Source organism: Miniopterus natalensis, chromosome 19, assembly GCF_054644295.1.
Source record: "Miniopterus natalensis isolate mMinNat1 chromosome 19, mMinNat1.hap1, whole genome shotgun sequence".
Classification (NCBI taxonomy): domain Eukaryota; kingdom Metazoa; phylum Chordata; class Mammalia; order Chiroptera; family Miniopteridae; genus Miniopterus; species Miniopterus natalensis.
The window spans coordinates 30,010,451-30,026,970 of NC_142099.1; the positions used below are offsets into that span (position 1 = coordinate 30,010,451).

The following is a 16,520-nucleotide window of genomic DNA, read 5'->3' on the forward strand; positions in this document are numbered from 1 at the left end:
CCAGCCAAGGTTTAAACTTCCAACATGTGATCTTTCCCCTGCACGACGCTTCCCAAACTCAGGGCTCCCCAAACTCAGGGGTCCCGCTGGCAAGTGAGTACGGAGGCTGGAATCCCACAGAGGGCCTTTCGCCTCATCTGAACACAGAAACTGCCAAGTAGGGGACATTTTAGCTGTGGTGGCAGTAACCCAGACCAAACGCATATGCTTGGGGGTGTGAAGATGCTTCTCTCCAAGAGGGCAGTCCCTGTCTTGCTCTTAGAGGTAGCCAATCCAGCCCCAGCACTGAGCAGACCAAGGCTCCAAAGCAAGAAGGTGCTCACCCCAGGCCCCACTGCTGCTCACCCCAGCTTCCCTCTTGCTTCCTGCTCAGGATTCTTCATTTACAATGTGTTTTTTTTTGCAGGTTGCCAACCAGAAGGCAGGATGGGAAATGCACGTTATCCTCATACTGTGCCTGCTGCAAGGTGAGTCCAAACAGCCCAGAGGCAGAGCTTGCAAAACCAGACCCAAGCCTTCCAGGCTGCAGAGACTCCCGGCAGGCACCTTGGTGGCATTCAGTGCTCCCTGGGCAGTTCGGGCACAGCCATGGCTTTCTCTCTTGGGACCCAAGGCCATGCAATGGATCCAGGGAGTGGTCAGATCTGGGCCCAGGGGGAATGAGGAAACCAAGAGCTCACAGGAGAAGGTACATTCCTGACTTGATGATTTCCAGAATACTCACTGTTCTGATGTTCCCTGTTCTCTGCTCTCTTCCATTCAAGTTAAAGACTGAAAGTTGGCTGTTTTTACAAGATCAAGGCTCCAGGGTATGCAGAGAAGACTGTCACTGCTCCACGACCACATACTCTAAAGTCACTCAAAGGCCAGACCCAGTGCAAGAGACATAAAGATGAAGACCCTGTCCAACTCTAAAAGAGTTCAGAGTTTACAAATAAACTAGGTGGATAAATAAAAATATCTATGCATATACCTATTTAGTCAGCATATATTTATGGAGGGCCTACCATGTGCCAGGTATTAGGGACAGATGGGTAGAAGACAGGGTCCCTGCCCTAAAGGTCCTGGCCATGTGGTGAGATGAGGTTGGCCAGGTATATATCAGGCTCAGATGACAAATGGCCCTGTGGCATCTGGATTTTATTTTGATGGTAGTGAGGAGCCATTAAAAAATGTAGTAAGTGCCTAGAGTGTCTGGTGCCTAGCACCTAGTCCCAGTAGATACCTAACAAATAATTATTAGCAAATAATTGTTGAATGAATGAATGAATGAATTAAAATGTCATGCTAATACCAAAAAAATTAACAACTGTTTTTGGCTTATAAACAAATCAAAATTTTAATGAATCAAAGGTGGCTAATATTTGAGCAAGAATTATCTGATAAATCACATCATCTCTTTAATCTCTCACTGCCCCCTTTACATTTTTTTAGTAGGAATGGACTCCCCATGCCCCCAGATGAAAACTCAGGCAGCCCATGGTTTTTCTGCTAACATATAGATAACAGTCCTAACTTAATTCCTTTAAGTTTCAAACAAGCTCAATGTAATAATTGTAAGTGTCTGGCTAAATGTATCGGTCAGCACTTTAATCTTCATTCAGAGGTAGGCCTCCTCACGCACCCAAGGCCGGCAGTGAGGAAGACAGGCAGGGGGCTGTGGCGGCCGCCTTCTCTCTTTTCCTCCCCCTCATTCCCCCTATCTTGACAGCTGGCATTTGGACCCCAGTAGGATCATAGCTGCAGGCAGGGGGGAGGCAGAGGCAGGCAGCTCCAGTGATGGGATGGCCTGGAGCTCTCTGGCCTAGCAGGAGATTAGAGCTGGTTCTTCCTCTTGTAGGTGCCTCTGTGGACCCTGACATGGCACCCTGATGGCCAATCTCCTCCCAGTGCCCAGGCTCTGCTTTGGCCCCTCCACATAGAAGACCCCACTTAGATGGTTGTGGGCTGGCTCTGTTCCCTCCAGTCCCTTCCTCTGGGTCAAGAAAACATTTACACCTTTCTCACCCCTTTGTTTGTAAAAGGAGAGACCCATTGCAGGTACAACCCCATAGAACTCTTGTATCTTCTCAGGCCAAGTCAGGCTCAGTCCATGGCCTCCCTCCAAATGCAGGCCTCTCTCACCCTTTCTGATAGAAGCCAGAGCTATGGACAGCTGCTGGGAAATGGTGGGCAAAGGAGAGCGGCAACACCTCTTCCACTGAAGGGCAGAGAATTTGCATCAGGGACCCCAAGTGGGCACCCCATTGATACTGAAACACTAGCCCTTTTTTAAATTTAGACAGGTGACTAATAAAAAATTCCAAATACCTTAATTATATATAACTAAGAGCTACTGATCAATAATCCACCAAAAGAGTTAAGGGTCAGTAAAATCCGGAGTTAACAAAGAAAAATGTGCATTGCCAAGCTGATTAAGGATTCTTAATCACCCCTCTACTGGGAAGTCAGACTGCCTCTATCCTGCTGATTAACAGGCAGAGCTCCTCTTGCACGGGCCACGTGTCAATCACGAGAGTTCCTGAACTCTGGGGTAGGAGCACTTTATCAGGGCCCCATCACTGTTGTCCTGAGAAGGTCCTTGTTTTTAAATTGTGAACAGTATTACCTTTTAATGATAAATTGCCATTTAATTTTATTAATAGTGGCATAGTTGATAGCTGGTGGTGTGTCAGTTAGTTAAACCTACACTGAATATTGATACATCCACAGCATTTATGACTTCAACTCTTCCTATAATTAGACCTCAAGACATATGCAACAGACAGGGCCTGCTTCATGGGCAGGTCCTGTGCAGTCACATGGGGCCCTGCGATTTCTGAACAAAGGGTCTTATATTTTCATTTTGCAATGGGCCCTGCAAATGATACAGCCAGTCCTGGCAGCAGGATATTAAACTGAACTCTGTCCCTCTCACCTCTCTTCTCTCTCCTTTCTTGGGTTCAAAGGCACTAAAGACATGGAATAAGCTGATAGATGTGCAGGACTGTGGAGAGAGATTGCAAAGCTGGCTGTTCCCACAATAGCCCACCATGAAACCATCTGAAGTAGAAGAGCTTGCTGTGGGAGCCACTTTAAGCCAAGTGAGAAGGAATGTCTAGAAAGCCACCCAACAAGCTTGCCATGGGTCCAAGTTTCTTCTGACAGCAGGACAGGCGTGTGTCCTGTGATCAAATGTGGGACCCACGGAAAAGACCCTGCTTGGGGTCTCCACCAAGAGGGCCACCCAGAGGGGACTATGACCACAAAATGCAACAGGTGGCCAGGAGTCACAGCTTGGTGGTGGTGGGGTCACATGAAGCCAGCAGGAGAGGCAGGGAGGGAACTGCAGCCTGAGGCCACTGAAAGATCTGAGAGGCAACAGCGAAGGATGCAGCTCTGGCCATCTGCATGCACAGAGGGAACCAGAGCAGATCGCCACTGTCCCTCTCACCTCTCTTCTCTCTCCTTTATATTCAATCCCAGAAGGGCCTAAAACAGGAGCTTGGCTTATAGGAAGGGGTAGAGCAAAGCAAGAGACGCCAAAATGTCTCCTTCCTCCACGCAGGTCTCCAAACCTAACTGAGAGAAAGGAAAAAGCTTCAGTTGGGTAAGAGGTTGGAGATGGAAACAGACATTGCACTGGACTGGCTGTATAGTTTTATATGTGCAACCGTCTAGACTGGACTTTTCTTATCTAGGTGAGGCTGAGAGCTACTATGCATGCAAGTATGCCTGGGATTTTGTCAAGGAGCAACAAAGTCCACAGAGGGAGTACTAAGAGGCAGTGAGAGGAAGAATAAACTTTGTTTCTGCTTGTACTGATCAAATTTAAGTCATTCAGTAAACAGGCCACGCACTGTAGTTCAACCCTTGTTTATGCCTATTGCCAAAGCGGATGTAGTTACAATACTGCTCTTTCGGGCTTTGACGGTGGCACTTGGTTGTGTCCATTTCTACAAAAATGTGGGCAGCGTGAAGATTTTTGTGACCACTGGTCTGGGGATATACCAACCATTCAGACCAAGATTCTTGTCTTTCACCCCACACCCTGCCCAGCCCCTTTCAGCAGAAAGCACACTGGTCTGTTCTCACTATTTAATGTATCTCTTTACATTTCATGCAAATAAACTGCAGCCCTCTTACCAGGTGGCACCTCAAGCCTCTTAAGCATGCTTAGATGGCAGCTTTTTAAACACCTGCATCGGAGCACAGCGAAGGGAACCCAGGCTCAGGAGAGACTTCTGTGTGAACACCTGGCAGGTGACGGGTGTCAGCTGAATCATGGCTAAGGAGATTCTCGATGATTCTTGCTTGCCTGCCTCTCAGATGGGGCCTTGGATGTAGCTTCCTTCCATGTCTTGAGACTACTCCTTACCCAGGGGCTAAGTTCTGACATTTCTATATTGATTCTTCTGGCCTCCCTTTTAAGGAGGCATTTTTCTCACCTGCCCCCTAAGTCTGAAAGAGTGTGGAGCTTGTTAACTCCCCACAGTGATTAGACTCAACACTCGCTTTCCTTAGACTTTTTTCCCCTCTGCCTGCAGCTGCCAATGCATTGAAGTGCCCGAGGCGGGTGTCCGGGGAGCCTGGGAAAGCTGTCACCATCCAGTGCCATTACACCCCCTCGTCCATCAACAGGCACCAGAGGAAGTACTGGTGCCGCCTGAGCACCCTGACGTGGCTCTGCCACACCATCGTGTCCACCAACCACTACACCCACCTTCGCTACAGTGGCCGGGTGGCTGTCGCAGACTTCCCGCACAGTGGCTTGTTTGTGGTGAGGCTGTCCCAGCTGTCCCCGGAAGATGCGGGGTCCTACCGCTGTGGCATCGGAAATGGAAACAACATGCTGTTTGTCAGCGTGGACCTGACCGTCTCTGCAGGTATGGGCTGGCAGCCAGTGACTCAAGGGGGGTGAAGGACTTCAGCCGCCAGGGGTGTGATGAGGAAAAGCTGGGCGAGGCAAGGGCTTCACGAAGGCTTTCACGTCCAAGGAAAATGCCTTCAGAAGGAAGGCGGATATTAGGGAGAGCTTCCCAACTGAATGCACGTCAGCTCTCCACCCATTTCCCCCCAGTGTGTGGCCTGTACATTTAGAGAGAACTCCAAGAAGTTGGGAATTGGATGACTTGGCTGCTCCCAGGGGTGGCCGGGACAGGAGAACTGGGACTGGGCTCTTCCTAAGGCTGAGCCCTCAGCAGACACCTGACAGCTACCAGGCCCAGGCCCTGTGGGGCAGGTTCCCGAGACTTGACCCAGAGCCAGGCACCCAGGGTCTGAGGAAGGCTGTGCCAGGCAGTCTACAGGGCAGATGGCATGTCAGGGAGCAGGCAGCCACAAGTGCTGAGGGTGGATTTGTTTTATGAGATGTCGCTTGTTATCTAGCCACCCGCTGAGACTGGCTGCTCTGCTGGGACCGGGTTTTTTTTCTTATTTGACAACAGTACATGAGGGGCTGTGGGCCTCTGGGAAAGGGAGCAGCACGTGGGCCCCAGATAGCTTGGACAGAGAATATGTGGGCATAAAAAGGGAGATGGGACCATAATATGTCAGTATTTGCCACAGAATAGAGAATACATCTAGTTTTCCCAAATTTTTATTTTGTTCAACAGATTGGCCGAAGACTGCATCACTTAATAAGGTTGTATTCCAGGTAGCCAATCCTTTCAGCCTGGCATCCTTTGCTAAACCCTGCAGGCCTCAGGATAGCCTTCCCATGTTTCCCTCTGCTCTCCACACAGGTCATCCCAGCACCAGCTCCAGCACCAGCGCCACGCCAGCTGCCAGTGAGCTCTTCAGGAGATCCTTTGAAACAGCCTCTCCAGAGGCCAACACTTGGACCCCAGGCACCACTCAGACTATAGAGAGACAGGGGACAGGATGGGGCAGAGTTGCTCTGACTCCAGGAACCAGCAAAAGGACAGCTTCAGCTAAGGGAATGCAGACCCCAGGAATCCCTGGGGTTGTAGCTGCAGGGACAGGTAGCCAGGTAGAGAGTTCCGTCCGGGCTACCATCCCTACTCCAGGGAGTCTGGTGTCAGCAATCAGTGGCATGTCCGGCACAACAGGGCGTGCTTGGCTGTGGGGCACCAGAAGCTCAGCAGCAAACAGAGCTAGGGCCAGCGAGGCAGGGAGAGAGACAACCACTGAGGCTGATAAGCCGAGAGAGGAAGCAGAAAGGGTCAGAACAGTCCTGAATGCAGACCGGGTGGTTATAGGGACCAGCAGACCATCAACCCTGGCCTCAGAAAAATGGGTGTGGGAAACCCTCCAAGAAGCAAGATTGATCTCTAAGCCACACACCCTGGACTCCATTGAAGGATCTGCAGCTGTGTGGACCTTGGAGCCCACCAGCATAGAGATGTCATCTGCTGAAGGAAGCACTGAAGGGGACTTAGACATCTCTGTTGAAGACAGTGGTCCCCGAATAACACCAAGCCAGGACCTAGTAGCAGGACCCAAGGGCAAGGGGTCCTCCATGAAGAGGTAAACCCCCAGGCCCTCCTGTCGGTTGGGGCTCCCCCTCTGCCCTTGCCCCCAGCACACCCCTCAATGAACTGAACCTCTGTGCCCCTCCATCCACTCACTTCTCTCCTTTTGTAACCACCAGACGGTAAAGGGAAAGGGGCACAAAACCAGCCACCCTCTCTCCTTCGAGGTCCATGCTAGGAGAACCCGAGCATTTTCATGTGGTTTGCAAGCCAAAATCTAAACAATGGAACCTTTGGGACTTTTTTTTTAAAAGATGAGGAACAAAAGCTCCAGAGAGGGGAAGTAACTGGCTGAAGCCACAAGGAAAGACTGTGGCAGAGCCAAATGCCAGGGGTGGATTCCCTGAATCTCACCCAATTCTCTTTCCTCCTGTAGCTCAGCAGTGGGGCCCATACACAGGTCGGGAGTTGAAAAAGGGGTCAGGGCTCGGGAACCCGAGGACAGGGCTTCCAGTCTCAGTTCTGCTACTAACCCACCGTGGGAATGAGGCCAGCCAACTCCCCTTGGCCTCAGCTTCTCACCTGTAAAGTGAGGGGCGAGGGCCCAATGGTCTACAGTCTCTTACTCAGCTCCAACCTCCCCTCCTGGTGTCTTCCCTTTCCTACCCCTGCTGCTTGTGCTCCAGCGCTTCTCCAAAAGAGAAAAACATCTCTTGGATCCTAACTTCTGTCTCCACGGTGCTGTTCCCACTTGTGTTTGTGGCTCTTGTTCTATTGCAAAGGAAGCTGCGGAGGAAGAGGACTTGTGAGTTGAGTTAAAGTAGCCCCAAGGCTGAGGGAGGGTGTGCTTGCTCCCATCTGACACTCTCAGGACTGGGTGGGGTCAGAGTTGATGCCAGGATGTCTAGATATAGAAATGCTAAATTCTAGTCTGAGCCATTTAACCATTCTTGGCCTTGGTTTCTTTATCAAATGGGAAAATCATCTCTGAACTTATGTCTCAGTGGTCTCCCAGAGCTTAAGGAGAAGCTCTTCTGAAGATGGCAAGACCTATGTTAACCATAAAAGTATGAACCATATGAGCAACCTCAGAAGCAGATAGCAGGAGCGCAGGGCCCAGATGTGGGACCAAACTACATTTGCACCCTCTGCGTGGTTCCCCTGAAAGTCCCTTACAGCAACATGTCCTGGTTTAAATACTCCTAAAGTGAGTTTAAACTCCATGGTGTTCAAATCTGGTGAAGAAAAGGTGAGATTTTGGAGAGTGGAGGAAGGTAAGATTCTCAGACCCAATCCTTGACAATCTAAAGGCTCAGTTGCAATTCTGTGTCAGGACTGAAGGCCTGTGTTGGGTGGCGGTGGTTCTTGGGGAATCAAATTCAGTGCCCGGTATCCTCACAGCGTGCTCTGTCTGTGCAGCTCAGGAGACAGAAAAGGCAGCAGGAGTCATCTTGATTCAGATGACACATTTCCTGGAGCTGAGCCTCCCGCCAGACCAGCGGCCCCACGTGGAGAGGAAGATACTCCAGGATGGCTCTCCTCCTTCCCATGCCACCATGACTGTCCCAGAGAGGGACCCTGGACCCTGAGAAGTGGAAGAATAAGCCGTTTGGTCACTATGGAAGGAGAACCAGGACCAAACACCATGACCCTTCTCATCCTTCCTCCTCCTGTACAAAAGGAAGCTACTGGAGCTGGGATTCCACTGGGGGAAACAAAGGCTGACCATCCTTGGACTACAAAGGTCAAGAATTGGCCACAGTCAAAGATGACAGTATGACTCAAAGAAAGCTTCAAGGAAGGGTTTATTAAACAATGGTGGAGGTCACCTAGGAAGAGTGCGAAATTTCCATTCCTGGAGGTTTGAAAATGTAAGAGGCTTCCAATCAGTGTGAGGAATTACAAATTTTCAACCATCACTTCTAACCCATGCCAGTTGCTCTCTTTTCTGACATCTGCTAGCATGCAGCCTGCTGCACACATTGAATGATATCCATGCATTCTAGTCTTGTCTTCTCAAGTAGATTCTAAGCTCTTTTAGGGCAGTAATTGTGTTTTATCTCACTATGTCCCCAGAGAACTTTCAATTCAGTAGGGCCCCCCATAAATATTATTTGTGACTGAATGGCTTGACTGGAAGAGCATGGGCTCAGTGACCTCTGGAGACCCTGGTCACACAGATGCTCTGACTGACCCTTCATTTGGGAGTCCCCTGGTGGTTTTCACATAGAGGCCAAAAGGAGAGCCAGTCCTCAAATCATCCCTCCCCATTTGGCCCCACACTCATCACGCTGTAGCCTTTTTGACCCCTTCAAGATTTTCTGGGATTTTCCTAAATTCATGGAGGAGTGGGGTATTTTTCAGCAGGTTCAGACCTTCTTCACAAATCTTCTCTTGTTCAACGGCTTCTAAACCCTTGATAGCAAGGATGTTGCTGGAGCTAGAAAACGGTTGGTGGGGAGATAAGAGAAAAGGTGTCCAGATGGAATTTTATGTGGATTCAGCTTTATAACCAGTTCATCTCATGCCTATTGGAGGACTTTCACTACGCCCTTGGTCCCACTGTCTTTTCAGGAGTTACCTTAGCTTTTTTATTTTGCCACATCTGTTAACCAGCTCCCCGAACTTCATGTCCCAGCAGAGAAGCCTTTGAGTTATAGAAGAGAAGGGAAAGAAAGGCTCTGGTATCGAGTCGACAATTGTTGGGTAGACATTCCCGGAAGCCTCAGTCTTGCCTCCTAAGCTGCCAGAAGCACCAGAAACCCTATACCAATACCTCCTCATAGCTGAATCTGAACCCAGATACTGTCCCAAGAAAATCAAGGAGATGCTGTGTTCCTGGTTTGTGAGAGAGAGGCCCGTTGCTCTAGATAAGTAGAGAAGTTGTATGCATCTAACCAACAGGAATCATCGAATTTCAGAGGTAACAGAACCCCAGAGATTAACCACTCTAAAAGGCTCAGCCTAGTGGGAGCTAACTGAGGCCCTGTGGAGGAAGTAACTTGTTTAAAGTCACTCAGTTAACCCAGTTAGTAATAGCAGAGTGAAGACTAGAAAAGCTAACTAGGGACCTTGATCTAATGCGTTCTCCATTGTCACCATTATTAACAATATGCCAAAGCAAAACTAATAAAAAGACCACACCAATTACACCTAATCATCTTGTTCCAGGCCATTTTCACGCATGCTATCTCAGTGACCTGCTTAAAACCTCTAGGAGAGATAGAAAAGTGAACGTTATCCCACTCAACCAATGAGGAAGCAGGCCCTGAGAGATATGTAATTCAGCCAAGGTCGTTCAGCTTATTAGAGGCAGGGATGGGCTGAGAACCAGCTATATAAAATCATTTTATCTAATTATTATTTATTAGCCATTCACAGAAATCTAGCTCCTCTGGATTGTTAAGAGATATTCTGAGGAAAAGTAGATTTGGTACATCAAAGAAGTCTGGCAAGTGAAGGTTAAACAATAAACAGGTTCTTCTGCATAGGATCTTTTAGAGGTTTTAATACACTAAAGTGCATTGTGAATGGTCCCAGGAGGTGGGAACATTATGTCTGTTTCCCCAGCATTTTGGACTGTTGCATTTTGGTGAAGCAATCTTACAAAGCTGGGTTCCTCAGATGATCCCTTTTGGGGGGAAGCTTAATGCACAAAAGCAAGGATCTGCAAAACTTTTTTGTACAACTGTCAGAAGGGATGGGGGTTGTGGAGCTGGGTGTAAAAGGTGAAGGGATTAAAAAAAAAATAAAAATAAAAAACTCATAGACACAGAAAACAATATGTTAATTACCAGAGGTAAAGGGGGGGTGGGGGAGGAAGACGAGGGTAAAGGGGGAATAAATGGTGATGGAAGGAGACTTGACTTGGGGTGGTGAACACACATGACCATATACAGATGATGTGTTATAGAATTGTACACCTGAAAGCTATATAATTTTATTAACCAATGTCACCCCAATAAATTCAATATAGATAGATGATAGATAGATAGATGATAGATAGATGATAGATAGATAGATAGATAGATAGATAGATAGATAGATAGATAGATAGATAGATGATAGATAGATAGATGATAGATAGATAACACTTCCCTCACTCCCAGTCTCCTTAACAGTCAACAATGACCAACAACACCCCTTCTCCCTTCTGCTGTTGATCAGATTTCTATCATTCTGCCTATCTTGGCCTTCATATAGTATGTATTTGTTTGTGTCCTATTTCTTTTACTCAACATATTTTTGAAATTCATCCATGTTGTTGTGTGTACCAATAGTTCATTCCTTTTCATTACTGAAGAATATTTAAATGTATGCATATACCTGAATTGGACTATCCATTCACTTATTGATGGACATTTGTATTGTTTCCGGTTTCTGGTTATTATAAATAACGTTGTTCTCAACATTCTCAAAAAAAAAAAAAGTAAAGTGTGCTAAAAACAAAACTCAGGCCCAAAATGGAGTCACTTATGCTAAGCCCCACATCACCAAAAAGAGACCTAATTAGGGTTCCGGCCTCTCCCAGAAATGGAATCTTAAACCAGTCAATCAGGAATCACCTGCTCAGAAATAGTGAAGGTATCTGTCTGCTGGATCCCTGCCGTCCCCTGAAGGAAAATGGCCTTGTCACAGCAGGTTCACTTTTTGCTGTTATGACTTACCTGTCCCTCTGCCTTTTGCCTAAAAAAGTCTGGCATTTTTGTACAGTTTCTTGGAGCGCCTTTCTATTTGCTGGATAGGATGCTACCTAACTCATGAATTGTTGAATAAAGCCAAGAAAATCTTTAACATTTACTCAGTTGAATTTTGTTTTTTAACAAAGGCCAACTAGTAAAAAATTTAGACTTTGTAGGCAGTTAGCCTCTGTCACAACCACTCAGTTCTGCTACTGTAGCACAAGAAGTGGCCAGAGACAACACATAAAGGGCTGACTTTGTCTGTCTTTCAAAAACACATTATTTACCAAAACAGCTAGTAGGCTAGATCTGGCTCTAGAGCCATAATTTGCCAGTCTCTGCACTAGGACATAAAACCAAGCAAGACTCTCTGTTCCTACTCTGATGTGAAGGATCAGACCCCACTCTTCTTCACAAGGTCCCTAGAGGCTTCCCTTTCCTCCGAACTCTTGAAATACTTTCTGTCTGGGACTCAGCAGTTAGCACATCCTGCCTGACCACCTGTCTTACGGGGAAGGAGGAGACCAGCAGCCCAGCAAGGGTGTTGGCCAAGGGGCCAAAGTCAGGGGCAGCTTCCAGAAGTAGAAAAGGCTGCCAGGCCAGGGTGTTATAGGGAACTCTGGGGTCCACTAGTGTGAGGAGCCAGTACAAGTTCAAAAGATCAAGACAGAGCCAAGATCAGAGTCTCAGGGCTGAGTTTGGAACGGGGCAGAGATAAGATCTGAGTGAAATCTTTGCCAGGAAGGAAGTGGGGCAACCCCTAGTGTTTATAGCTCCTTTTTTATGGACTAATTGATGTTTGGAGTGGGGCAGGGGTGGTTGACTTGAAGGACCAGACTCAGAGCAGGCAAAGCCGGGCAACTCCACCACTTGTTATTGTCAGTGGTTTGATTTCATTGTATATCTCCAGCTAGCATGATCCCCACATCACCGGGACCCTGGGCTGGAAAACATCTACCACCAGGCTGGAATCAGGACAGGTCCATTGGAGATTTCTAATCCCAGATCCACAGAAGCACTGACTTCTCTATGGTCCAGCAGATTCTTCGGGTCACAACTCTCCAGTTCTCCCCCTCAAGTACTGATGCCACCACCACTTGTTAAAGTGTCTCCACACAGCAGGTACTACCTAGGTGTTTTCACATTCCCTTGTTGCACTGGATGCAACATTTCCATAAGTATGATAATTCCCATTTTACAGATGAGAAAACTGAATCCAGAGAAACTAAGTAGGTACACTCTAGGGAAAGGGCAAGCTGGGAATTGAATGCTAAGTGAGTGATCGACCCACACACTTAAGTCCTTGATCAGTAGGCCTCACTGCCTTCTTCCATGCTTGGATTTCTGGTTGGGGGTCTGGTCAGGTCCTTTCCTGTTTAAGGGTCCAAAGCCTTCTTTGCTTTCCTCTCTTCAGCCCATGTGTAGAAAGATTTATAAACATTTCCAGTGATTTGCTCTCTTGGGTCACCTAACTGTCTTACTCCTGCCCCGGCTAAGTGACGTGTAAAAGCTCGGGGAGCTGAAACTGACAGCTAACAACTCAGTCACCAGCCCTGAGGTCCTCACTGCACTTGTACAAATAGAGCTCAGAGCTTAATTACCTGCAGGGTTGTCCCTCTTTCACAGGTAACTCAGGGTGAATGCCCGACCCCCTGGCAACATTTCCTTGTTCCACAAGGAGACTTTGGGGGTTTTCTTCTCTTCTCTGGCAGCCAGTGAGGTCTGGAAACACAGACTCAGTTTAAGAGCAGCTTCAGTGAGATGCAGAGGAAGGTACTTCCACGAAATGACCTATCGTGTACTTCAGCGAAGTAAACATGGATTACTTAATTATTCCAAGACAAAGAGCTTGACAAACATTGGATAGAGAATGAAGCTTCTACACAAAAGAAAGCAGGCTCTGTAGGTGACCCTGTGTGCAGCGCGCAGCGCCACAAAGCTCTCCATTTCTCATACCGTGACCCAGTTGTCTTACATCCATTGGCCCTCCCAGGCCAACCTGTTCCCTTTACTATCAGCAAGAGGGTGAGCTGTCACCCATGGCCCGCTCTCCAAGGGGTCAACCTAAATCCAAATAGGCAGCAGAAAGGTGCCAGCTCCGGGAGAGGACCCTATGCCCACTGTTGGAGCCCTGCAGAAGCCGGGGGCACAGAGGCTCTGGCCAGTAATTATCACAGGAGTCTCGGTGTCCTGCCTCTTCTAGCCTCCAGCCGAGTCCCCGGCCCTTGCTTATTTGCTGTTTGGACCGACCGGGTCTACTCTGAGCAGAGAGGGTTGGTTAAGGGCCACTTCTTTCCCTAATGTTACAAGTTTCTGGCTCCCCAACCCTGAGTATCTTTGAGAGGAGGGACAGAACCGGGACTGCTGGGACTGAAGGCGTTTTCTAAGCTGTCCTGCAATGTGTCTGAAGAGGACTCACTTCACGTCTGACAAGAGTTCAGGAAAGGGCACCAGGGAGTTTGTTTCTCCAGAGCCTGGCATGGGAAGGACAGGCTGGTTAGTAAATGCCAGGGTCTGAATTCTTCATTTTCCCAGCACTCTCCTTCACCTGGGTAGTGCAGACAACTAAAAATAAGTTACGGCATCCATCCCCAGAAAGAAGCAGAGTGTGCTCCATTCTACAAATGGGAATGCTGAGGCTCAGATGGGCACAGGCTGCAGGTGATCATGGGATATTTCCCAATGTCTGCCTGCCTAGCAAACCTGGGGCTAGAGGCCAGGTTCAGACCAGGAAGAAGGAAACAAGCAAGTCTCTAGGAGGACACCAAGGGCTTATGAGAGGGGCTGTGGGCCCTGTCACCTGACACTCCACTCACTGACTTTGGATGTCTACTCCAAAAACCTTCCTCCTTCCACCCCTCCCCCTGCATGCGATGGAGGTAGGAGAGGGCAAAAGAGTGGTTCAATAACCTCAAAAAACGTTGGTTCACCTGCTCCTGCCTCTCAGAACCAGAGTCGTGAAAGCTCTCTCTGGCTCAGGGGGAACTGAGAGCCTGTGGGCCAAGGCCAGGGCCCTCAAGTCCCACTGCTCGCTCCTGCTCTCCACAAACGACAGCCTCCTCAGGGCAAGACTCAGCCAGTCCCTGCCTTTACTCCTCCACAGCCAAAATGATGAACAGTACAGACACCTTCCCACCCTGGAAGCCCCAGGAAAAAAATGTAGTTTTCACTCTCTGATAGGGAGTCAACAGAGCTGGGAAAACAGGTGAGAGATTGGACATCTGGGCCATGGCACAGGGAGGCAGGTGGCCAGGGAGAAGGCGGTGACTCAGTGAGTTCATGTTAAAAAGATTTGAGGCTCAGGTGCATACATTTGACCACTATGTCACCCTCTCCAACACTGGGCAGTCACTAGAGCTGCTAATCTGACCACAGCCTGCTCCCCTCCTTTCACACCCCAACATGCCCATCACCAGCCTGTCGTCCTCTCACTTTCCCCTCACTAAGGTTGCTCTTGGCATTGACACAATGCTGCCAGACTACACATGCCACACTCCAAGCTTCTTAAGAAGGGGCCTCCAGGAGCCCTATAAAGCCACTCAGTAGTCAGGAAAATAGTGTTTATGATTAATTGTCTTCCTACTTACTCCCTAACAGGCAGACTCACCTGACAGAAGGTTCCAGCCTTAGAACATAAGTCTGGACTCAGATACTCTTCCAAGTTTGCCCGAGCCCAGCCAACCAACTGCACTATTCCAGTCCATGCTCTCTCAGTGGGATTCCAAACAGCAACCACACTTGGGACCATAAGGCCAGCCAGCAGTCCTCAGCTGAGCAGCAAGGGCAGCAGGCCCCATTCCAGGCCCTCCCCCAGCCCAGGAGTTGAAATTAGAACAGAAAGAGTAGATGCTGTCCTCCTGCCACTGGGTGACACCTAGGATGAGGAAATACCAGGCCACTTTCGGCTGACCGCAAGGGTGACACTTCTTGGGCATGGATTATTCCAAACAGTCAATATCCTTTAAAAAAAAGGGGGGGGGGGGGAGGACTGTTCTTGCCAGTTAGCTTTGGTAGATTCACTGTCACAATTCTATTTTCCAGTGATTGGCACTAAAATGACTCTATAGTATTGACTTACTGAGGAATGCTGGATTTCAGGGCTGGCTGGCTGGGGATTAAACATTGACTGCAGATGGGGGTTGAACATTGAGTCAGCCAGAGATGTGCATGTGGGAGCAGAGAGCTGGCAGTAAACAGCAGTGACAGGCGTTTCTTCTGTCCTCTCTTACCTCATTCAAATACCACATTTATAGGAACCATCTGCAGTGAGGGGTGCTGGAGGGGCAGGGGAGAGCTGGGAAGAACTGTATCGCTTAGGTCGCCCCTTCTGTTGGTAGCTGGGTCAGCCCAGGGTCTTGGAGCATCAAGCTAATGATGCCAACCTGAAGGGTTGGACTTATGTAGGCCTGTGTGCTTGGTCGTCTCCAACCTTCCCAAGATCAGTCAAAGCTGCAAAGGGGAGTCCTTTGCTGCCTGTGAAAACACAATTCAAAAGATTCATCTGGAGAGGGAAGGCTTAGGAAGTGGAGGAAAATGCCCAATGCTGGGAGACCTTGGTTCTCGACCTATCTAAGCCATTACCTCACTGTGCAAACTTGGGCAAGTCATTCCACCTCTCTGCCCTTGGTCCCTCATTGCTCAGTGAGGAATAACTCTTTGTTCTGAAAGCCTGCGCTGTCCCATTTATTGAAGCTGATTAATAAGCACCTAGTAGATGCCAGTCAATGCACATATTATACTCAATCTTTATAATATATGTATGGGGTAAGTATACTTAGCCCCATTTTATATATGAGAAAACTGAGGTCCAGAGACATTAAATAACTTGTCCAGGGTCCCCTGGCTAGCAGGTGGCCAGGGTTGGATGTGAACCCAGGGTGTGCTGTGTCTGGAGCCCATGAGCTTTCCACAAGGCTGCACTGCCTCCCCACGGTGGCTGCCATCTGGCTTTTCTCCTTGGCAGTGGTGGTGGTGGTGAGGTGATGACTCCTCAATTAGACCATATGCCCGTGGGGAACAGGGATGTCCACTCCTACATGTCGCAAATCTGCCTGGACCTTGAACTGGCCATGAACATAGTAGATGCCATGCTAGGCTGGAAAATGCCACCCCCAAAAAGACATGTCTACCTCCTAATACCTGGGATCTATCAATGTGACCTTGTTTGGGGAAAGGGTCCTTGCAGATGTGATTCAGTTCAGAATCTTGAGATAAGATCATTCTGGATTATCCAGGTGGACCCTAAATACCATCCTTATAAAAAAAGGTGGAAAAACATTTCAGACACACAGAGAAGGCAATATGAGTGCAAGGGCAGAGATTGGCACGATGCAGCTACGAGCCAAGGAACGAATGCCAGCAGCCACCAGAAGCGGGGAGAGGCCTGGACAGATTCTCCTTAGAGCCTCCAGAGGGATCCAGGCCC

General features: G+C 48.5%; 1 protein-coding gene across 2 annotated transcripts; it reads left to right on the top strand.

Annotated features, from left to right (window-relative positions):
• Nucleotides 1-403: 403 nt before the first annotated feature.
• FCAMR (Fc alpha and mu receptor) lies at nt 404-8,002 on the top strand. Of its 2 annotated transcripts, XM_087827836.1 has the most exons (6): nt 407-467; nt 4,527-4,865; nt 5,208-5,217; nt 5,740-6,468; nt 7,100-7,218; nt 7,833-8,002. In XM_087827836.1, exons 1-6 carry the CDS (start codon nt 434-436, stop codon nt 8,000-8,002), a joined length of 1,401 nt encoding a protein of 466 aa, XP_087683962.1. In that variant the 5' UTR covers nt 407-433. The 2 variants fall into 2 exon arrangements, with proteins under 2 accessions (XP_087683961.1, XP_087683962.1); XM_087827835.1 differs by lacking the exon at nt 5,208-5,217 and having other exon boundaries at nt 404-467; nt 5,724-6,468.
• Nucleotides 8,003-16,520: the final 8,518 nt, after the last annotated feature.

What these genes read in the sequence shown, in the direction of transcription:
- FCAMR (XM_087827835.1), top strand. Translation starts at nt 434, where the DNA reads ATGCACGTTATCCTCATACTGTGCCTGCTGCAAG. An exon ending in AAGGGGTCCTCCATGAAGAG is followed by an intron (nt 6,469 to 7,099) that starts GTAAACCCCCAG and finishes CTTGTGCTCCAG; the next exon opens with CGCTTCTCCAAAAGAGAAAA. An exon ending in GCTGCGGAGGAAGAGGACTT is followed by an intron (nt 7,219 to 7,832) that starts GTGAGTTGAGTT and finishes CTGTCTGTGCAG; the next exon opens with CTCAGGAGACAGAAAAGGCA.